The following is a 24,660-nucleotide window of genomic DNA, read 5'->3' on the forward strand; positions in this document are numbered from 1 at the left end:
GTGCCTTTGGGTCAATCTGACTATAATGTCATACATCTGCTGCCTAAATATAGAAGCAAACTTAAGCAGCAAGCAGTGGTCACTAAGGATATTCAGGTATGGAAGAATAATTCTGTTGAGCAGCTCCAAAACTGTTTTGATGATACGGTTTGGGACTTGTTTTTTTTTGATACTGGAAACAATATGAATGAAATAACAAATACAATCTTATATACAGTTTTGTGAGAAAAATGCAACTGAGACCAAAGCAGTCAAAATTTCCCTAATAATAAGACATTTAAAAGGTGTCTGAATGATAAAAAGAGAGCTTTCTATAGTGGTGATTTTATTATTTTTAGAGAGTGTAAAAGAGTTGTAAGGGGTAAATTGAGGGAAGCTAAATTATAAGAATAAAATTGGGGGAAATTTTATTACAGGCGATGTGAATATTATGATGGGTAGGAATGTTAAAAGGCACAGTGATCCACCAATTACTATGCCTATCAATTATATATATTTTTTAACAGATTCAATTCTAAGGCTAGCAGTCTTAACTGCAATAGTATTTGTCAGACCATTCCATATTGTGCCCCTATTAAGGGGGGACACTGCAGGCAAAAAACTGTTTATTCATGCACCTGTCAATTTTTAGATTTTGGGCTTTTTGGCTTTTCATAAAGTGTTTTTTTTTTGTTTCATACTAATGGTAAGAAAACATCCAAAAGACACTGTTAAGTATTTATTTTATAACTCTTTATATGTTTGTGTCAATAGATTTTAATTACAATACAGATTTGTAAAGGCCGTTTTCTCAAAATGAGTTTTTTCTCCAACACTGAGCTATAAATCTCCACTTCAGTAGCATGTACACACACCAAAGTTTACATGTATATTCCTGTCTATATTCTGAAGGTTTTTAGTGAGGGATGTGTTCATATATAATTTTCTTGATTAAATACAGTTTATTCCCCCCAAAATTGTGAAAATATATTGTTTTTTCGGCTTTTCAAAGTATTTTCTGAATTATGGAGTGACAAAAAGAGATACACAGAACTCCATCTGTAAAAACATTTGACACTAATATGTCAAAAAAATGAAACAAGAATTTTGAAATTGACTTCATCCAGTGTTCAGATTTTTGTATTAGAAATGTATGCAATATAGCACATATTTCATTAAATTATGCATCATTTGCATATTTAAAAATAACATTTTAGAAAACTTGTAATACAATTTTTTTTTTTTGCATTTATCAATGTAATCAATCAACTTTAGGTGATTGTAAGGTGATAACTATTAGTATTTTTTTTTATTATTATTATTTTTTTTTACCCTATTCACCTGCAGTGTCTCACATTAATTCGATGGAGTTGGATGTGGTCACTTTCATTTCTAAGATAAAGCCTGGTAAAGCTAGGGGCCTGATGGTATTAGTGGTAAAGTGTTAAAGAGCTGCTGTCACCAGTTGAAATGTGTTTTGACAAGGCAATTCCAGGCTTTGTTGCAAGCTGGAATTATTCCTTCCTTATGGAAAGAAAGTATGGTAATTCCAGTACCAAAAGGTCCTTTAGTTTATACTGTGAATGGTCTTCGCTCTATAGCCTTAACATCTGTGTTATGTAAAACTATGGAAAAGATTCTTGTCAAACATCTAAATGTCATCTGTTGGTTCAAGTACTGATCCTCCGCAGTTTGAATACGAAATAGGGGCACTGATGATGCTGTGTTAACTATGATGAATTTTGTAACCTATCATTTACTAAATTAGACTGCATATGCAAGAATTCTATTTTTAGATTTTACATCAGCATTTAACACGAGGATTGATATCTTGTTAGAACGGTTAATATCCATTGGTGTCAACGGGTACCTGGTTTTGTGGATTAAGGACTTTTTGTTTTTGTTATCCCATACTCAGATGGTATAATGGTCAGCTGTCAAATGAATGCACTGTTAATACATGGGCCCCTCAAGTAAGTGTCATATCGCTATGTTATTTTCACTGTATATCAATTTTTATGATTTACAACTCTAATTTTAACATTTTTAAGGAAGCAGATGACATGGCTTTGGAAGGACTTCTCAAAAAAGGTGAGATAAATGAGTCGGTTGAATATATGAAATTAGTTGAGAAACTCCTGGGCTGGTGTAATAATAATGCACTTATATTAACCCTTGTGGACTGTCCAATTTCCCTTCCCTTTCAGTATGTTCGGGAAAACATCCACTCAATTAAACTGTTGTAAAAATGTATCAGATTCATATATTTTTTTCTTTTTTTTTTTTGCATAAATCTGTTAATCAACTTCAGTCCTGATCAAAACTACCAATTTTATTTTTAAAAATCCAAGATTTCTTTTTTTATTGTTTACTCCATGTAGTTCTGAGAGCATGAGGTGCATATTTGGATTTTTTCAGATACTGTACATCAAGGCACAAAGGTCTCTCTCACACCCTCTCTTTCTCTCTCTCTCTCTCTCACACACACACACGCACTATCATTTGCTATTATACTCCATATAACTCCATATGCAAGGCCTATCTAAAGGGTTAATGGTCCCACCTTGTGATCAACTGTAAAAAATAACAAATGTTACCTCTTCCCAACAGGGAAAACCACAAACAATCAAGAATCTCACACACACACACACACACACTATGATTTGCTGTTATACTCCATATAACAGCATTAACAAGCCAGAAACTAAGCCTTTTTTTGCACAGGCCTATCTAAAGGGTTAATGGTCCCACCTAGTGATCAACTGTAAAAATATTTTTTTTACCTCTTCCCAAAAGGGAAAACCACAAACAATCAAGAATGCATGATTATATGGTGTCAAGGCTTTGCAATCAAAAAATGTCGTTAAAATGGAACTCAATGGGGCAAAAACAGCCATCAACAACAAATGAGGGAGAAAAAATTAAAATCTAATGCTGCACAAAAACTAACAATGCATCAAAGCCAATCTTGTTATTAATCTTTGACATGCAATTACTGTGATAAAAGGTAAAAAAAAAAATCCAGTCCACAATCACTTTTTATATTGAAAATATGTAATTTTGTGTGTTTTTTTCCCAAATCAGTGACATAATTTATGAACTTGGTAATTAAAGAATCAAAATCTTTGAATTTTTTTTTTACATTTGGTAGTTTTGATCAGGACTGAGGTTGGATAATAGATATATGCATGAACATACCGAAAGGGTAGTGAATTTGCCCACAGTGTACCGTTGAGTTTTTGAAAAAATTCTAAATATTCCCAAAATATGGGTCAAAATAAGATTTGTCACCAATTTTTTTCTCTCCTTAAAAAAGGTGTCAAATGGAAGTGCATGACAGCCTACAGTTAATGTGGAGAAGCTGTTTGTTTGTAATTAATATATCTGTTACAAATCAGCAGAGTTTGATACTTGCACTTCTGCCTGTTATTTTGTTCCTAGTTTGCAGAAGCAAAAATGGGGGAGACTTACATTTTCTCAAGCTATATATGAGCCACTATTGCACACATGCATGAAGACATGGGTAAACATTCTCAGAATTAACTTTTGGATTTTATCTGATGCTGGGGATGGTGGATGACCAACAGAGTGTGTACTTCAGTGTAATAGTTTAACGTCATATGCAAAATAAAAATAAAAAATGTATAGCCTACTATTTCATACAAATGTTGTATTATTTAACCAGTTTTAAAGTTTTACTACATTTTGTTCCTGAAATCCACACTTTTAAAATCAAGATAATCAAAGGTAATCAAACCAAGCACAACCTAATAAAACAAGTTTCATGGATAAAGGGTTTTATAAAAAAGATCTTGTTGATGGATATTCTACTTATATTAAAAACATGTTGGTCATTCTTGAATGGCTTATTCTGCAGTGGGTATAAACAATATGGCCCCTTCATTTGGAAGCATGTTTCTTCTCCCAAAATTTTAACTGATTTAATTGAGTTTGCTCATGGTGTTTAAATCTCTGTTTGCAATTTGTTGTTCATATAGGAATTTACTTTAATAATGTATTTAATAATTTACTTACAACAGAACTCCTGTAACATGTGCTTGCTTGTGTTGATCAGTAGGTCTATCCCTAAACACATATATAAGTTAACCCTTATGTTTCAGCAGTTTTTTTAAACATGTATATTTATACAAGTGTGTAGTAAATGTAATTTATGTAATGCCTTCACCACCTCTGTTAATAGTTCAGTTGAAGTCTTTATTCAGCAAAAGCAATCTACTTTTATCTTTGAAATGAAAACATACAAATTACTGTATGTTTTGATTTAGCCATTTGTTGTTAAACTACCAAACATTTTATAAGTTTGTAGAAAATAAGCAAGACATTGCTGTATAAAACTTGACCAATACACATTTGAGTCAAAATGATTTTGAAGTGCACCCCAATGCAGTATATGATTAAATACAAAAATAAAGTTTCTAAAAACATTTACATTTATTTTAATTATATAGGCCATTTTATTCCTGGGCAAATAATAAAAAAAAAATACAGGGATTAAGAATGTTTATATTCCACTTCATGTGTGCATAAAAAAAAAAAAATAAATAAATAAAAAAAATAAAAAAAAACATTTGTTCCCAGCCGACTGGAGCAGCTTGAGAACAATTGAAGATTAGAGGCTTTATTCATAATTCCTGGTAAGTTCACTTAATTATACTTGAGAAATATATCCTTTTTATATTTATTTGAGTTAATGTATAAGCGATATCATGTCACAATAGCCTCCTATCCTGACATTTAGACAAGTGGCCTTGGTAACTTCTGTGCAGTAAACTGGGAATTGCTATCATAGCATAGTTAGACCAAATTTTAGATTTTTGGAAGTTACATTTTCTTATTGAGAGCACTTAAAGTAGTGTTTACCTAACTTTTATCATAAAGCCCAATGCGGACGATTGTCATAGTAACTACTATCTGTCGAAATAACTGACAAACAGCAAAATATGTGAAATTTAATTTTTTATATGTGTTCATTTGATTATATGTTTTAAATGTCCTATATAGGGCTTGGATTCTGGGGCGTGGCAGCCCTGTTGCTAGTCTCACGAATGTAAACATACAGCAAGTTGAACGAGAAGAGATGAGTAGAGAGAAAGAAAAAAAGATGTTAAAATCGCGAAAATGTTGTGGGAATTATAGGGATACGCTAAATATGGATGCTAGGGACCGGTATGTGGACAAAATCGGCACTATTAACAGTTTGGATCCATATGAAATTCCCAACAAATAGTGGAGTACCCACGGAGACTTGCTACCGCACTTTACAGATATCTTCGGCTACCTTATTTGTTTTGTGAGCGCCTACACTTCAGAATAATTCCGAAGCTACAAGTCATTGAAGTCTCATGTACAGTTCACAAATGGATATTTTCCTGTAAAATATCCCGTTAGCTCTTCAATCGGACCTGTCAAGTCTCTGTATTGTTGTCCTGTTGCTACTCCTTGCCCTTCCAGCAAACAGCTGTTTTCAAAGCATCCTTAGCGTGATGTTGGGCTTTTTAAGATAGCGTGGTTGTTGTGAGAGCACGATTTCATGCCAATCTGTAACTAAAGTCACGTTAGACCTAGCTTCACAAATCGCTTAACATTAGTTAATGCAGCAGTTTTGTAGTTCAATTTTTTTATGTCAGCAGAGGGATATCAACAAAAAGATGAATGTTGAAATTTCCCGTATTATGGATGAGTAACCCAATAAATTTCCCTTATTTTACAATGTTGATTTAAGCTATATAAATTAATATTCAGATGTTATGTTCTCCGTGGTCGTGCCTCCAAGCAGGAAAGCGGTGTAAAGTTAATCCATTCTCATTTTATTTTCCCCACGTAATATGTTGCGCTATTACACCCCACAATACAGCAACGGTTTACCATGGTTGAAATTGTGGTGTATTTTGCCGGTTCTCCAAAGAATCGAACTCAGTCAGGGATTTTTCTCTCAGAAGAAAAGACTTTATTTTGCGCAAAACAAAGCCGAGAGCTTCTGGCAAGAAGATCTCTCGTATGCTATTTGGTTTTTCCTTTTATACATTATATGGGGCGGTTCCACATAGTCAACAACTTTATCTTTAGTCTACACATTTCATACATCCCTAGAGGAGAGGCCCTTCTGCTTGATTTACGCAGGCCCTCAATGTATATCTGACCCTGTGTTTCTTATCAGTTTGGTACATTCCAGGGCGTAGGCAACTTTCTATTAGCTTTTAATAGAATAATAATTTAAAACAAAAATGGCTAGATTCACATTGATTATATACTTGATTAATTAAAACCTTTCTACTAAAAATCTTCCACAAAATAGATTTTTAATTAATCAAATTAAGACACACGGATGAGAAGGGAGTATGTCTAAACACTGCGCAGTAGCCCGAGTAGCAGTAAAGGAGGCTGCCAACGTGGCGGCCATGCCAAGTAATGACATCACGACGCCCAAGCCCTATTGACGTGACGCCTTATTATAATAAGTGAAAGACATCTTTATATGCCTGACTGGACAAGTTAGCCTGATAAAAAAAAAAAGGACTGAGGAAGCATCGAAATGCGAGACTGATTCTGATTATATTAACGTTTCATTCAACATCAAAACAAGCTTAACGGCACACATAAACTCACGGAAAGTACATTAGGTAATTGTTCAACTGTTAAGTTTATTTATGATATAAGTAGCATCACAAGTGAGCTGTTTTCGTGAGTATCACGATTGCAAATACATAGTTCAATAAACAATTAGTTAACAAGTTACTTACTTCTTTTAGACACAATATTAACTGTTGTTCTATTTCACCAACGAAAATAGTTCCAAACAATGTTCAAAGCGAAACTATTTTGCTCATTCTCAAATCAAAACTAAGCAGTGTTTTTGCTGAATGATTCAGCTTTTTGAACGGATCGGTTCAATGAATGACTCAGTTGATTCACTCATTAAGTTATTCGCTGCCACCTAATGGCGGTTTAGTTTCACGTTTAAAAAGTATTATTGCATTTTTCCAACATTTATTAATTGTATTTTAAAAAATTTATGAAAACATTAATGTCATTACACAGTTGTAATTTTGAACTGTAAATTATTTAATTTGATTGGTGGTACAGTTCTACAATGTAAGATTATGATTTATAATTTATTATAGTTTGTTTATTCTAAAATGTATGCCATTTTCTGTGTTAATTTTGTATCATTTATGTGCTTTAAAGAAATCACAAGATTATTTTCTTTGTCTTTTAGGTGCAAAGAATAGCAGCTGATGTGGAGAATGTTTGATGCTTCAAGACTCTGAAGCTGATTTTATCAATCAATCACCTTTATTTATATAGTGTTTTAAACAAAATACATTGCGTCAAAGCACTGAACAACATTCATTTGGAAAACAGTGTGTCAATAATGCAAAATGATAGTTAAGGCAGTTCATCATTGAATTCAGTTATGTCATCTCTGTTCAGTTTAAATAGTGTCTGTGCATTTATTTGCAATCAAGTCAATGATATCGCTGTAGATGAAGTGACCCCAACTAAGCAAGCCAGAGGCGACAGCGGCAAGGAACCGAAACTCCATCGGTGACAGAATGGAGAAAAAAACCTTGGGAGAAACCAGGCTCAGTTGGGGGGGGCAGTTCTCCTCTGACCAGACGAAACCAGTAGTTCAGTTCCAGGCTGCAGCAAAGTCAGATTGTGCAGAAGAATCATCTGTTTCCTGTGGTCTTGTCCTGGTGGTCCTCTGAGACAAGTTCTTTACAGGGGATCTGTATCTGGGGCTCTAGTTGTCCTGGTCTCCGCTGTCTTTCAGGGATGTAGAGGTCCTTTCTAGGTGCTGATCCACCATTATGTCTGGATACGTACTGGATCCGGGTGACTGCAGTGACCCTCTGATCTGGTTACAGACTGGATCTGGTGGTCACGGTGACCTCGGAACAAGAGGGAAACAGACAAATATTAGCGTAGATGCCATTCTTCTAATGATGTAGCAAGTACATAGGGTGTTATGTGAAGTGTTTCCGGTTCCGGTTTACCTAATTAATGCAGCCTAAAAATCCTTTAACGGATTTGGATATTTAAAGCATATTAGTATGTTATGTGTATGCCAGGTTAAAGAGATGGGTCTTTAATCTAGATTTAAACTGCAAGAGTGTGTCTGCCTCCCGAACAATGTTAGGTAGGTTATTCCAGAGTTTAGGCACCAAATAGGAAAAGGACCTGCTGCCCGCAGTTGATTTTGATATTCTAGGTATTATCAAATTGCCTGAGTTTTGAGAACGTAGCGGACGTAGGGGAGTATAATGTAAAAGGAGCTCATTCAAATACGGAGGTGCTAAACCATTCAGGGCTTTATAAGTAATAAGCAATATTTAAAAATCTATACGATGTTTGATAGGGAGCCAGTGCAGTGTTGACAGGACTGGGCTAATATGGTCATACTTCCTGGTTCTAGTAAGAACTCTTGGTGCTGCATTTTGGACTAGCTGTAGTTTGTTTACTAAGCATGCAGAACAACCACCCAATAAAGCATTACAATAATCTAACCTTGAAGTCATAAATGCATGGATTAACATTTCTGCATTTGACATTGAGAGCATAGGCCGTAATTTAGATATATTTTTGAGATGGAAAAATGCAGTTTTACAAATGCTAGAAACGTGGCTTTCTAAGGAAAGATTGCGATCAAATAGCACACCTAGGTTCCTAACTGATGACGAAGAATTGACAGAGCAACCATCAAGTCTTAGACAGTGTTCTAGGTTATTACAAGCAGAGTTTTTAGGTCCTATAATTAATACCTCTGTTTTTTCTGAATTTAGTAGTAAGAAATTACTCGTCATCCAATTTTTTATATCGACTATGCATTCCATTAGTTTTTCAAATTGGTGTGTTTCACCAGGCCGCGAGGAAATATAGAGCTGAGTATAATCAGCATAACAGTGAAAGCTAACACCATGTTTCCTGATGATATCTCCCAAGGGTAACATATAAAGCGTGAAGAGTAGCGGCCCTAGTACTGAGCCTTGAGGTACTGCATACTGCACTTGTGATCGATATGATACATCTTCATTCACTGTTACGAACTGATGGCGGTCATATAAGTACGATTTAAACCATGCTAATGCACTTCCACTGATGCCAACAAAGTGTTCAAGCAAAAGAATGCTGTGGTCAATTGTGTCAAACGCAGCACTAAGATCCAATAAAACTAATAGAGAGATACACCCACGATCAGATGATAAGAGCAGATCATTTGTAACTCTAAGGAGAGCAGTATCAGGACTATGATACGGTCTAAATCCTGACTGGAAATCCTCACATATACCATTTTTCTCTAAGAAGGAATATAATTGTGAGGATACCACCTTTTCTAGTATCTTGGACAGAAAAGGGAGATTCGAGATTGGTCTATAATTAACTAGTTCTTTGGCGTCAAGTTGTGTTTTTTTTTTTTTTTTTATGAGAGGTTTAAAAATAGCCAGTTTGAAAGTTTTGGGGACATATCCTAATGACAATGAGGAATTAACACAAAAGAGGACCTAAGACTTCTGGAAGCACCTCTTTTAGGAGCTTAGATGCTATAGGGTCTAACATACATGTTGTTGGTTTAGATGATTTAACAAGTTTATACAATTCTTCCTCTCCTATAGTAGAGAATGAGTGGAACTGTTCCTCAGGGGGTCTATAGTGCACTGTCTGATGTGATACTGTAGCTGACGGCTGAATGGTTGCAATTTTATCTCTAATAGTATCGATTTTAGAAGTGAAGTAGTTCATAAAGTCATTACTGCTGTGGTGTTGGGAAATGTCAACACTTGTTGAGGCTTTATTTTTCGTTAATTTAGCCACTGTATTGAATAAATACCTGGGGTTATGTTTGTTTTCTTATAAAAGAGAAGAAAAGTAATCAGATCTAGCAGTTTTTAATGCTTTTCTGTAGGATATGTTATTTTCTCACCAAGCAATACGAAATACCTCTAGTTTTGTTTTCCTCCAGCTGCGCTCCATTTTTCGGGCTGCTCTCTTTAGGGTGCGAGTATGCTCATTATACCATGGTGTCAAACAGTGTTAATTTCGTTGACTAAATATTTTCGTCATTATTTTCCTCACAAATATATTTTTGCGGACGGATATTTTTTTAACTAAAATAGAAGGCACTGATGGAGACTAAAACTATGACTAAATTGATTGACATTATCGTCAACGAATAAAGGACGAGACGAAAATAGACTGTGACGAAAATCAAATCAGCAGAGGGAGAGATGCGAGGAATGAGCAAAAGAACCGGCAAAACGGAACAGGCGAGACTGCATGAGAGAAGAGAACCAATCAGAGCCTGACTTATTGAGACGTGAAGCGAAGGTTTTCAGTTTTTAAATGAGCTCCCGGGAAGACGGCATTCGAAGAGGTGATGACTAAAAGAGCGACAAAATGTCCACAGCTCACTTCACGTTTGACAACGAACAAAACAAAACAAAGCGTTAAGCAAGCGGAGCGCTCATTCGTGGCAAGAACACCACCAATTTGAAAAGACATTTACAGACGAGCCACCCGGACATTTTCTCAAATGTAATTTCACAACGATGTTCTTTTGTTTATTGAGCTAAGCAAAATTGGAAGACTGCAGTGCGTAGATGTTGTAGCATTAAATATTACGAACTGGAAAGTACTGTAAAACAGCCCCTTCTTCAAGTTAGATGAGAGCACAATACTAATACGTAATATCATGATAAATACATTTGATTAATACTAATGTTTAGTATATTTTATAATGTTCTACTTGTTGACAATATCACAAATATTTCTATATTAGTCATGTGAAACATGAATGTTCACATCCTATCATTATACATACAAATCTAGCAATATTGTAGTATTTAAAACATACAATATTGCTAGACAAATGAATACCTTATAAAATCTTGTTACTTTTTTTATCCACCTAGCTGCCAACTTATTAAATATTTACTTTAAATGTATGCACTTATTGTTCAGCTCAGCTGTAAGCTTTAAGGTCCTGGACCTAACGTTATTTTTCTTTTATTGATGGTCAATTGGCAGCTAGTTATTGTATACATTATCATGACAGCGTTTGTTGCTGCATAAAAGCTTTTGAATCGAAATAAAGACACAATTGTGTTGAAATAAAGTTGAATTAGTGTTTTATATATTTTGGTTAAGTTTGTTTCCTATACCAGCTGTAAAAAATTGTCTAGTAAATCTGTTATTGATTTTAGTCTTATTTTAGTCGACTAAAATACCAAGCGATTTTAGTCGACTAAAATACCAAGCGATTTTAGTCGACTAAAATACCAAGCGATTTTAGTCGACTAAAATACCAAGCGATTTTAGTCGACTAAAATAAGACTAAAATTAAAACAAATCAGATGACTAAAACTTGACTAAAACTAAAAAGAATTATAGTCAAAAGACTAAGACTAAAACTAAATTAAAATTTTGTGTCAAAATTAACACTGGTGTCAAACTGTTTTCCTTAACCTTCCTTAAGCGTAAAGGAGCAACTGTATTTAAAGTGCTAGAAAAGAGAGAGTCCATAGTTTCTGTTACATCATCAAGTTGTTCTGAGGTTTTGGATATGCTTAGGAATTTGGATACATCGGGAAGATAACTTAAAAAGCAGTCTTTTGTGGTAGAAGTGATGGTTCTTCGATACTTGTAACAAGAAGTAGAATTTACAATTTTGGCTATATGAAATTTGCACAGAACTAAATAATGATCTGAGATATCATCACTTGGCTGAATAATTTCAACACTATAAACATCAATTCCATGTGACAGTATTAAATCTAGAGTATGATTTCGACAATGAGTAGGTCCTGAAACATGTTGTCTAACACCAATAGAGTTCAGAATGTCTATAAATGCTGATCCCATTGCATCTGTTTCATTATCGACATGGATATTAAAATCACCAACTATTAAAACTTTATCTGCAGCCACAACTAACTCAGATGTAAAATCACCAAACTGTTTAATAAAGTCTGTATGGTGGCCTGGTGGCCTGTATACAGTAGCCAGTACAAACATAACAGGGGATTTATCATTAACATTTGTTTCTCTGGATAATGTTATATGTAGCACCATTACTTCAAACGAGTTATACTTGAAGCCTGCCCTCTGAGAAATCCTGAAAACGTTGTTATAAATTGAAGCAACACCTCCACCTTTGCCTTTTAGACGTGGCTCGTGTTTATAACAGTAATCTTGGTGGGTGGACTCATTTAATATAATGTAATCATCAGGTTTTAGCCAGGTTTCTGTCAAACAGAGCACATTTATATTATGATCAGTTATCATATTATTTACAAAAAGTGTTTTCGTAGAAAGGGATCTGATATTCAATAAGCCAAGCTTTATCATGTGTTTATCCATATTGCATTTGTTTTTTATTTGTTAAACCTCAATTAAATTATTAACCTTAACTTGGTTTGGACGTTTTTTTGTATTTTCTAGTTCGGGGAACAGACACAGTCTCTATTGTGTGATATCTAGGTGAAAAAGTCTCTATGTGCTGAGAATTAACTGACCTCTGTGACGGGAGGCAGCTAGCAGACGGTCGGTTTAGCCAGTCTGTCTGCTTCCTGACCTGGGCCCCAGTTAGTCAAGTATGAACTCTAAGACTATTTGCCATATTTCTAGAGAGAAGAGCAGCTCTACCCCGCGAGGGATGAAGACCATCTCTTTTAAACAGGTCAGGTCTGCCCCAAAAGCTCATCCAATTGTCTATGAAACCTATGTTATGCTGTAGGCACCACTTAGACATCCAGCCATTGAGTGATGACAATCTGCTCTGCATCTCGTCACCAGGGTAAGCAGGGAGGGGACCAGAGCATATTACAGTGTCTGACATCATGCTTGCAAGTTCACAACACCTCTTTAAAGTTATTTTTAGTGATCTCCGACTGGCGAAGTCGAACATCATTAGCGCCAGCATGAATAACAGTCTTACTGTATTTACGTTTAGCATTAGCCAGCACTTTTAAATTTGCCAAGATGTCAGGCGCTCTGGCTCCCGGTAAACATTTGACTATGGTGGCTGGTGTTTCTATATTCACGTTCAGTACAATAGAATCACCAATAACTAGAGCACTTTCATCAGGTTTCTCAGTGGGTGCATCACTGAGTGGGGAGAACCTGTTTAATGTTTTGATCGGAACAGAAGAGCGGTGTTTTGACCCACGAATACGCTGCCTCACCGTCACCCAGTTGCCCTGCTGCAGGGGCTCTGTTTCCGGAACCGAACAATGTACAGGAATCCCTGAGCTAGACGCATCCAAAGCCGTATCTAAAGCCCTAACATTCTTACTGTCCTCAATTAAAGTCTGGATGCGTGTCTCTAATTCTGAAATCTTCTCTGTCAGCCTAACTATTTCCCTGCATTTATCACATGTGAATCCCTCATCTGCGACAGAGATAGATAAACTGTACATGTGGCAAGAGGTGCAAATAACGATAGCAGGCGAAGCCATTACTTACCGTGCTTGAAATATTCTTACTGTGGTTGTTTGATGAACTTGTGAAAAACTGGAGCGAGAGAGAGGAGAGGAGAAAAGAAAACGCTAATGAAAAGCTAACGAGTGCTAACGCTTTGCAGGTGTACTGCACTCACGGAAAAGTGAACGATCAAAGTTAATCTGATAAGATTGATTGATAATATCAGAAATATGGTGTGAATTAAGTTATATTTTACCACCAGTTATATTTTAAAAACAAACAAACAAACAGACAGTGATTTTATGATTTTTATGATTTTATTAGGTAATGTATTAATTCTTTAAATCATTTGATAGAACGTGTAATTTAGATTACATTTTATATTGAAATACTGCATTGTAGGCTACATTATTGCTTATATTTATTCATTTCAGGTCCACCCAGTGGCTTTTGACTATTTGAGGGTCAGATGGTTGTGAATTCATACCTCAACTTTGTAGCTGGATTTGGAGTCTTATTACAACTTCAGTCTGGCATCCCAGGAGCAGGCATCTTTTGCACACTTGAATTTTTTCAAGGTAACAAGTTTTACTTAAGTAATTTCATTTGCGAAAAAGGTTACTTATTTAGTTTAAAGGGTTACTCCACCCCATAATGACAATTTAGTCATTAATCACTGTTAAAATGATTACCAGCGATTGATGTCGTTTCAAACCCGTAAAAGCTTTGTTCGTCTTCAGAAGACAATTTAAGATATTTTGAATGAGAACAGGGAGGCTTGCGTCTGTCCCAACGACAGCCAAAAATTAACAATGTCTAAGCCCAGAAAAGTATGAAAAGCATCGTCAGAATCTGCCATCAGTGGTTCAACTGTAATTTTACAAAGCTACAAGAATACTTTTTGTTTGCAAAGAAAACAAAAATAACAACTTTGTTCAACAAAGACGTTATTTTTGTTTTTGTTCAAATCAAAGCGTAAATAAATATAGAAAGCGTGTCCATGTGACCCAGCTGGCATAGAACAGTGGCTGTAGTTTGTGTCCAACAAATACTCTCCAAAATGGCACTACACTGACGGAGAGGAGGTGAATTGTTGAATTAATCATTATTTTTTGTTTTCTTTCCATACAAAAAGTATTGTCGTTGCTTCATAACGTTAGGTTGAACCACAGATGGACTATTCTGATGATGTCTTTCATACTTTTCTGGGCCTTGACAGTTGTATTTACTTGGCAGTCAGTGGGATGGTCAGAATCCTCCCGGATGCATCCAAAATATCTTAAATTGTGTTCCGAAGACGAACAAAGCTTTTACGGGTTTGGAACGACATGGAGGTAAGTGATTAATGGCAAGATTTTAATTTTGGGGTGGAGTATTGGTAAATGCTGATTGTATTGTATAAGTGCAGGGCTGGACTGGGACAAAAAAAGGGCTCTGGCATTTTTGCTCAGACCGGCCCACCACAATCGGTCCGACATAACCAACCAGTACACCATCCTTGTGGTCCCTGTTCATATCTACCATTCCATTCCCAAAAACCCCTACAAAGCTGAGAACTAAGTGCCATGGACCAGTGTCCCAGAGCAAGTGGACCAGTGTACTCATTCTCTCTTGACTGACTCCCTGGTGATCAAAGGTGCCCTTCTCCACTACTGCTAACTCAACCTGGCTTGACTATACATAAGGACAAAGAGAGAGATGATTACAATTATTTGGAAGAGTTATTAAAAGTACACTTAGTAAGGATCCATTTTGGTTATATAGTCCTGTATTCTTGAAGACCAGGATTTCTAGATGGACAATGTGCTCCATGTTATAAAAGCTAGTTAATCCTTTAGAACACAATAGAATGTGGATGTAGAATACTGCTAATTCTAAAAAGATTTTTTTTTTCAAAGAACCAGACAGCAGAAAAACTAGTTTACAATTGCAAGTATAGGCTACTTTGTTTTAAAGAGCACAAACCCCTCTTTAATATGACACCAAACAACATTTAGCTCTCATTGTTGAGATACTTCCCATAAAAAAGAAAAACAAACTATACTACCAAATTATTCACACAAAACATCCTAATAATATATATGATATTCAAATTTCTCACTCACCATTAATATTGCATATAAATGATATTGGAAATTCATTAGAAACATGAGAAAATATTTACTTTGTTGAATATACAGCTTTCAAAATGCAAGGCGGGTTGTAATCCCCAAAATATCATGCGCTAGCTACTTCTCTCCCGACGTGTAACTCGTCGTGGGCGCTTTGACGCAGCCATTTTGAGTAATAATTAAAAATAATCAAATGGCATCATTTAAGTTTTCTAGAGAAGGGCCGTATGTCCATTATGGGTTTTAAAGGGTTAACATTAAAATAGTCAGTCGAAGTTGTACCATGCTTACCATTTCTATTACACTCTCCTGCTCAGTCTGTCCCTCCTTGACATCACTATCAGACACTTGCACCTCTGTATGGGCGCCGCCGGCACCGCCGTGGCTAGTCACCTCCATGTGCTATGTTCACCTGTTCTTGCAAAATGTCGTCAGGTACTGTAGGCTTGGAAACTGAAGCTACAGCCAGGGCCGGCTCTAGGTTATTTGGTGCCCAAGGTGAAAGAGACCCCTCCGGAAAAAACAACTGCGTGTGCGCAGCTTTCATAATACGATACATACATTTAATGAACTTTTTTTTTTTTAATTCTGCAATTTTGCGGCCCGTCCAGCAGATGGACAAAGCCGGCCCTGGCTACAGCACTAAACATGTTGGTTATTTTTGCACATGTTTAGCCATCAACCTCTAGAATTTTTTTTTTTTTTGGCCCGCAACTTCTCCGCACCCCCCATTGCGCTTTTGTTTCTGCACTGAGCCACTGACTGCATTTGACACAAGAAATGGAGGGGGAGGGGTGGAGCCTGTTAAGAGATGATTGGGCCAGTCCAGTGTCAGTATGCAAAATTAACCAATGGGCCACTGTCCCTGCTTTATGGGCCAGTCGTTGTCCAATAAAAAAAAAAATAATAATAAAAAAAAAAATATTATATCGACCGGCCCCCAAGTGCGTCGGCCCACTGGGCATTTGCCCGATATGCCAGATTACCAGTCCAGCCCTGTATAAGTGGCATATTGACATTTATTTTATTGAGCTAGTTTCATTTGATACATAACTTTATCCTGATGCTTTTACTTGTTTTTATGTGCAGATGTTTTCTTAGAATCACAACACTCACTGGATACAAGACGGACACATAGAGGCAAAACGAGTGGAAAAGTCTCAGAAGAGGGACAACCCTCATGTGTGTGCTCATCTCAGAAAGTTGATGGATTTTCAGTATGTATTTATTAAATTGTCTTTTGCATGAATATTCTTAATTTAATAGAACATAAGCTCAAACTGTAATGAGTCATCACCAGACGGGGAATCCATCTTGCAAGCTTTATTAAACAACTCGTGGTCGTAAAGGCAGGGGTCAAGACCAGCAAACACAACAGTAGAGATAACCAGTATTGTCGTCAAACACAGGCAATAGATCGGGATCACAGGCAATATTCAGAGTCCAATAAACAATCCAAGGTCAAGAGGCGGGCGGCAATGGTTCAAGAAACGACAAACAAACAGAACTGGTAAACAGGAAATCAAACACGGGAAATAACGCTTGGAAATGTCAGCCGGAGCAAAACAAGACTTCGCGTTAAGCTGATGTAGTTGTGCAGCTCATATAGCAGTACAAATGAGCTGCACCTGTGTGGTTATCAGAGTCCAAGGCACGGGGTAGATGGGTAGTGTAGTTGTGAATCAGTTTAAGTGAGTGTGTGGGTGCGTGAGAGTCAATATTCAGGAGATGGAGCCCTCTGCTGGCCAGTAGAGGGAATCACGGGGTTCGTCTCCATGACACAAACAACAGAATTTGTGATTTAATGTTGATTCCAGCATTTTATTTTAATCATTTTCTTTAAAACCTGTTAAAAAGAGATGGCCTTCATCCCTCCTGGGGTGGCGCCACACTTTTCTCTCTAGAAATATGGCAAATAGTCTTAGAGTTCATACTTGACTAACTGTCTATGTCAGCTAATTCTCAGCACATAGAGACTCTTTCACCTAGATATCACACTATAGAGACTGTGTCTGTTCCCCGAACTAGAAAATACAAAAAACGTCCAAACCAAGTTAAGGTTAAAACTTTAATTGAGGTTCAACAAATAAAAAACAAATGGGATATGGATAAACAAATGATAAAGCTTGGCTTATTGAATATCAGATCCATTTCTACGAAAACACTTTTTGTAAATAATATGATAACTGATCATAATATAGATGTGCTCTGTTTGACAGAAACCTGGCTAAAATCTGATGATTACATTATTTTAAATGAGTCGACCCCCAAGATTACTGTTATAAACACGAGCCACGTCTAAAAGGCAAAGGGGGAGGAGTTGCTTCAATTTATAACAACGTTTTCAGGATTTCTCAGAAGGCAGGCTTCAAGTATAACTCGTTTGAAGTAATGGTGCTACATATCGTGGCTACAAGTCGTGGACTAATGGTTAGAGGGTTGGATTCCCAATCGAAGGGTAGTGAGTTCTAGTCTCGGGCCGGACGGAATTGTGGGTGGGGGGAGTGCATGTACAGTTCTCTCTCCACCTTCAATACCATGACTTAGGTGCCCTTGAGCAAGGCATCGAACCCCCAACTGCTCCCCGGGCGCCGCAGCATAAAATGGCTGCCCACTGCTCTGGGTGTGTGCTCAAAGTGTGTGTGTGTGTGTGTGTGTTCACTGCTCTGTGTGTGTGCATTTCGGATGGGTTAAATGCAGAGCACAAATTCTGAGTATGTGTCACCATACTTGGCTGAATGTCACTTCACTTTTATAACATTATCCAGAGAAACAAATGTTAATGATAAATCCCCTGTTATGTTTGTACTGGCTACTGTATACAGGCCACCAGGCCACCATACAGACTTTATTAAAGAGTTTGGTGATTTTACATCCGAGTTAGTTCTGGCTGCAGATAAAGTTTTAATAGTTGGTGATTTTAATATCCATGTCGATAATGAAAAATATGCATTGGGATCAGCATTTATAGACATTCTGAACTCTATTGGTGTTAGAAAACATGTTTCACGACCTACTCATTGTCGAAATCATACTCTAGATTTAATACTGTCACATGGAATTGATGTTGATAGTGTTGATTATTTAGCTCTGTGCAAACTTCATATAGCCAAAATTGTAAATTCTACTTCTTGTTACAAGTATCGAAGAACCATCACTTCTACCACAAAAGACTGCTTTTTAAGTTATCTTCCTGATTTATCCAAATTCTTTAGCATATCCAAAACCTCAGAACACCTTGATGATGTAACAGAAACTATGGACTCTCTCTTTTCTAGCACTTTAAATACAGTTGCTCTTTTACGCTTATAATGAGCATACTCGCACCCTAAAGAGAGCAGCCCGAAAAATGGAGCGCAGCTGGAGGAAAACAAAACTAGAGGTATTTCGTATTGCTTGGTGGGAAAGTAACATATCCTACAGAAAAGCATTAAAAACTGCTAGATCTGATTACCTTTCTTCTCTTTTATAAGAAAACAAATATAAACCCAGGTATTTATCCAATACAGTGGCTAAATTAACGAAAAATGACAGTTGACAAGTTGACATTTCCCAACACCACAGCAGTAATGACTTTATGAACTACTTTACTTCTAAAATCGATACTATTAGAGATAAAATTGCAACCATTCAGCCGTCAGCTACAGTATCACATCAGACAGTGCACTATAGACCCCCTGAGGAACAGTTCCACTCATTCTCTACTATAGGAGAGGAAGAATTGTATAAACTTGTTAAATCATCTAAACCAACAACATGTATGTTAGACCCTATACCATCTAAGCTCCTAAAAGAGGTGCTTCCAGAAGTCATAGGTCCTCTTCTGACTATTATTAATTCCTCATTGTCATTAGGATATGTGCCCAAAACCTTCAAACTGGCTGTTATTAAGTCTCTCTTAAAAAAAAAAAAACACAACTTGACCCCATAGAACTAGTTAATTATAGAACAATCTCGAATCTCCCTTTTCTGTCCAAGATAATAGAAAAGGTGGTATCCTCACAATTATATTCCTTCTTAGAGAAAAATGGTATATGTGAGGATTTCCAGTCAGGATTTAGACCATATCATAGTACTGAGACTCCTCTCCTTAGAGTTACAAATGATCTGCTCTTATCATCTGATCGTGGGTGTATCTCTCTATTAGTTTTATTGGATCTTAGTGCTGCGTTTGACACAATTGACCACAGCATTCTTTTGCATAGACTTGAACACTTTGTTGGCATCAGTGGAAGTGCATTAGCATGGTTTAAATCGTACTTATATGACCGCCATCAGTTCGTAGCAGTGAATGAAGATGTATCATATCGATCACAAGTGCAGTATGGAGTACCTCAAGGCTCAGTACTAGGGCCACTACTCTTCATGCTTTATATGTTACCCTTGGGAGATATCATCAGGATACATGGTGTTAACTTTCACTGTTATGCTGATGATACTCAGCTCTATATTTCTTCGTGGCCCGGTGAAACACACCAATTTGATAAACTAATGGGATGCATAGTCGATATAAAAAAATGTATGACGAGTAATTTCTTACTGCTAAATTCAGAAAAAAAACAGGTGTTAATTATAGGACCTAAAAACTCTGCTTGTAATAACCTAGAACACTGTCTAAGACTTGATGGTTGCTCTGTCAATTCTTCGTCATCAGTTAGGAACCTAGGTGTGCTATTTGATCACAATCTTTCTTTAGAAATTACGGCCTATGCTCTCAATGTCAAATGCAGAAATGTTAATCCATGCATTTATGATTTTTGGGTGTTTGTTCTGCACGCTTAGTAAACAAACTAAAGCTAGTCCAAAATGCAGCAGCAAGAGTTCTTACTAGAACCAGGAAGTATGAACATATTAGCCCGATCCTGTCATCGCTGCACTGGCTCCCTATCAAACATCGTATAGATTTTAAAATATTGCTTATTACTTATAAAGCCCTGAATGGTTTAGCACCTCAGTATTTGAATGAGCTCCTTTTACAATATACTCCTTTACGTCCGCTACGTTCTCAAAACTCAGGCAATTTGTAATAATACCTAGAATATCAAAATCAACTGAGGGCGGCAGATCCTTTTCCTATTTGGCGCCTAAACTCTGGAATAACCTACCTAACATTGTTCGGGAGGCAGACACACTCTTGCAGTTTAAATCAAGATTAAAGACCCATCTCTTTAACCTGGCATACACATAACATACTAATATGCTTTTAATATCCAAATCCGTTAAAGGATTTTTAGGCTGCATTAATTAGGTAAACCGGAACCGGAAACACTTCACATAACACCCTATGTACTTTCTACATCATTAGAAGAATGGCATCTACGCTAATATTTGTCTGTTTCTCTCTTGTTCCGAGGTCACCGTGGCCACCAGATCCAGTGTGTATCCAGTTCAGAGGGTCACTGCAGTCACCCAGGTCCAGTACGTATCCAGACATGATGGTGGATCAGCACCTAGAAAGGACCTCTACTGCCCTGAAAGACAGCGGAGACCAGGACAACTAGAGCCCCAGATACAGATCCAATGTAAAGACCTTGTCTCAGAGGACCACCAGGACAAGACCACAGGAAACAGATGATTCTTCTGCACAATCTGACTTTGCTGCAGCCTGGAATTGAACTACTGGTTTCGTCTGGTCTGAGGAGAACTGGCCCCCAACTGAGCCTGGTTTCTCCCAAGGTTTTTTTCTCCATTCTGTCACCGATGGAGTTTTCTGTCGCGGTAAGGAAAATCAGAGAGAATATTAAAAGACCCAACTCATCCCGCAATGTTTCATCACAACGACTGGAATACAGTAGCAGCTTTATTAATAAATGTGGTCATACAAGTAGAGATCAATGCACAGGTAAGGCAATATAGTAGATCAGACAGAATCATAAACCAGTACTAAGCTTAAGGTCGGGACAGGTGGCAATCAAACAACAACAATAATCCAAAGAGAAGTACACAGTCCAAGGGGCAGGCAGCAAAGGGTCAGAAACAATGGCAGGCAGGGTAATAACAATAGGCAGTCCAATGATATAGAAACTAGCACTCAGAAAAAGTTCATCAAGGCACAAAAAGACTTCACAGTGAGCCTGAGCGTAAGCCTGCTATAAATAGCCGGGTTAATGAGGCACAGGTGTCGGGGATGATCAGTGCCAGGTAAGGGGCTCATGGGAGATGAAGTGCAAAGAGAATTATCAAAAATCCAGTGATGGTGATCTTTTGTACCTTCTGCGATCAGATTTATTAATCAAAAAGGTATGTGATTCAGTATAATGGTATTTATGTGTTTTGTAGTATGTGTCTTAGTTTTTTTGCTGGTGTGGTTAAAGACAAATTTCAACCATGGCTGACAATAAAGATGTATTGTATGTTATTCAATTTCAAATTGTCTTTTCTCTTTGAAAGGTTATAAGCTCTTGGTACATAAAGCAGGTCTGTAAAGTTCACCAGATTAAAGTCTCAAATCCAAAGGGATATTCTTTATAAAAGTTAAGACTTGTTCACGCCCTCCTAAAACGCCTAATTTAAACATGTCTACATCACTGAGTGGGAAGATTTGCATGGCACTGCCGAAATGTTCACAAAAAAAAAAGAAGGCGTAACTTTTATTCTCGATGTAGTATGGTTGTTGCCGCCATGTTGTTTCATTGTGAAAGCGAAACTACTTTGTTTGGCCTTCCAAAAGAGATCGACATTCGCTTCATCATGGCTAGAGCTGATCCATGCTGGTCGCTGAAGAAATGCCAATTAACGTACACCTCACTTTTCAATCAATCAATCAATCAATCACCTTTATTTATATAGTGCTTTAAACAAAATACATTGCGCCAAAGCACTGAACAACATTCATTTGGAAAACAGTGTCTCAATAATGCAAAATGATAGTTAAAGGCAGTTCATCATTGAATTCATTGATGTCATCTCTGTTCAGTTGAAATAGTGTCTGTTTTAATTTGCAATCAAGTCAACGATATCGCTGTAGATGAAGTGACCCCAACTAAGCAAGCCAGAGGCGACAGCGGCAAGGAACCGAAACTCCATCGGTGACAGAATTGAGAAAAAAACCTTGGGAGAAACCAGGCTCAGTTGGGGGGCCAGTTCTCCTCTGACCAGACGAAACCAGTAGTTCAATTCCAGGCTGCAGCAAAGTCAGATTGTGCAGAAGAATCATCTGTTTCCTGTGGTCTTGTCCTGGTGCTCCTCTGAGACAAGGTCTTTACAGGGGATCTTTATCTGGGCTCTAGTTGTCCTGGTCTCCGCTGTCTTTCAGGGCAGTAGAGGTCCTTTCTAGGTGCTGATCCACCATCTGGTCTGGATACGTACTGGATCCGGGTGACTGCAGTGACCCTCTGATCTGGACACAGACTGGATCTGGTGGCCACGGTGACCTCGGAACAAGAGAGAAACAGACAAATATTAGCGTAGATGCCATTCTTCTAATGATGTAGAAAGTACGGTGTTATGTGAAGTGTTTCCGGTTCCAGTTTACCTAATTAATGCAGCCTAAAAATCCTTTAACGGATTTGGATATTAAAAGCATATTAGTATGTTATGTGTATGCCAGGTTAAAGAGATGGGTCTTTAATCTAGATTTAAACTGCAAGAGTGTGTCTGCCTCCCGAACAATGTTAGGTAGGTTATTCCAGAGTTTAGGCGCCAAATAGGAAAAGGATCTGCCGCCCGCAGTTGATTTTGATATTCTAGGTATTATCAAATTGCCTGAGTTTTGAGAACGTAGCGGACGTAGAGGAGTATAATGTAAAAGGAGCTCATTCAAATACTGAGGTGCTAAACCATTCAGGGCTTTATAAGTAATAAGCAATATTTTAAAATCTATACGATGTTTGATAGGGAGCCAGTGCAGTGTGGACAGGACCGGGCTAATATGGTCATACTTCCTGGTTCTAGTAAGAACTCTTGCTGCTGCATTTTGGACTAGCTGTAGTTTGTTTACCAAGCGTGCAGAACAACCACCCAATAAAGCATTACAGTAGTCTAACCTTGAAGTCATAAATGCATGGATTAACATTTCTGCATTTGACATTGAGAGCATAGGCCGTAATTTAGATATATTTTTGAGATGGAAAAATGCAGTTTTACAAATGCTAGAAACGTGGCTTTCTAAGGAAAGATTGCGATCAAGTAGCACACCTAGGTTCCTAACTGATGACGAAGAATTGACAGAGCAACCATCAAGTCTTAGACAGTGTTCTAGGTTATTACAAGTAGAGTTTTTAGGCCCTATGATTAACACCTCTGTTTTTTCTGAATTTAGCAGTAAGAAATTACTCGTCATCCAATTTTTTATATCGACTATGCATTCCATTAGTTTTTCAAATTGGTGTGTTTCACCGGGCTGCGAGGAAATATAAAGCTGCGTATCATCAGCATAACAGTGAAAGCTAACACCATGTTTCCTGATGATATCTCCCAAGGGTAACATATAAAGCATGAAGAGTAGCGGCCCTAGAACTGAGCCTTGAGGTACTCCATACTGCACTTGTGATCGATATGATACATCTTCATTCACTGCTACGAACTGATGGCGGTCATATAAGTACGATTTAAACCATGCTAATGCACTTCCACTGATGCCAACAAAGTGTTCAAGTCTATGCAAAAGAATGTTGTGGTCAATTGTGTCAAACGCAGCACTAAGATCCAATAAAACTAATAGAGAGATACACCCACGATCAGATGATAAGAGCAGATCATTTGTAACTCTAATTAGAACGATGAGCTTTGTGAAAATCAACACATTTCAGAAAGGTGGTGTGATGTAGTGTTATATGCATTTATGGTGTAATTGCATATTGATATTGACTCTACTAGAGGGCTACCTTGGGTTGACTTAGTGGGGGTTACGGTATTAGACGAGTTAGACAGTGGTTTTGCATGAGCGGGTTAGCAGCAGGAGCTGCTTGTGTTCTATAATAAATATGTGGTTCTGAGTTATAACTCTCTGTGTACGTAGTCTACTGGATACACTGCAACAGAAGAAACACGACATGGTGTCAGAAGAGAAATTTCACGAACCCGAGCCTGCGTTCGACAGCACTGAGACTTGACGAAGATAGTGAGCTCATCCTGACTTAAGTGAGTCTGCCATAGTAAAAAAAAAAAAAAAAAAATTCCAACAAACATG

General features: G+C 37.2%; 1 protein-coding gene across 4 annotated transcripts in view; it reads right to left on the reverse strand.

Annotated features, from left to right (window-relative positions):
* LOC128021605 (uncharacterized) overlaps positions 1-24,231 on the reverse strand; it is a 232,326-nt gene extending 208,095 nt beyond the window's left edge. For 2 of the 4 annotated variants that reach the window (XM_052608924.1, XM_052608921.1), the window contains exon 1: positions 23,005-24,231. In XM_052608924.1, coding sequence (XP_052464884.1) covers positions 23,065-23,967 — 903 coding nt within the window. In that variant the 5' untranslated portion in view covers positions 23,968-24,231 and the 3' untranslated portion in view covers positions 23,005-23,064. Of the gene's footprint in view, positions 1-7,370; positions 7,998-22,903 lie in introns of those variants that run through there. The other 2 variants (XM_052608923.1, XM_052608915.1) reach the window with 2 other exon arrangements.
* Between the last annotated feature and the right edge of the window lie 429 nt (positions 24,232-24,660).

The sequence above is a fragment of the Carassius gibelio genome, chromosome A2, assembly GCF_023724105.1.
Source record: "Carassius gibelio isolate Cgi1373 ecotype wild population from Czech Republic chromosome A2, carGib1.2-hapl.c, whole genome shotgun sequence".
In the NCBI taxonomy this organism is placed as follows: domain Eukaryota; kingdom Metazoa; phylum Chordata; class Actinopteri; order Cypriniformes; family Cyprinidae; genus Carassius; species Carassius gibelio.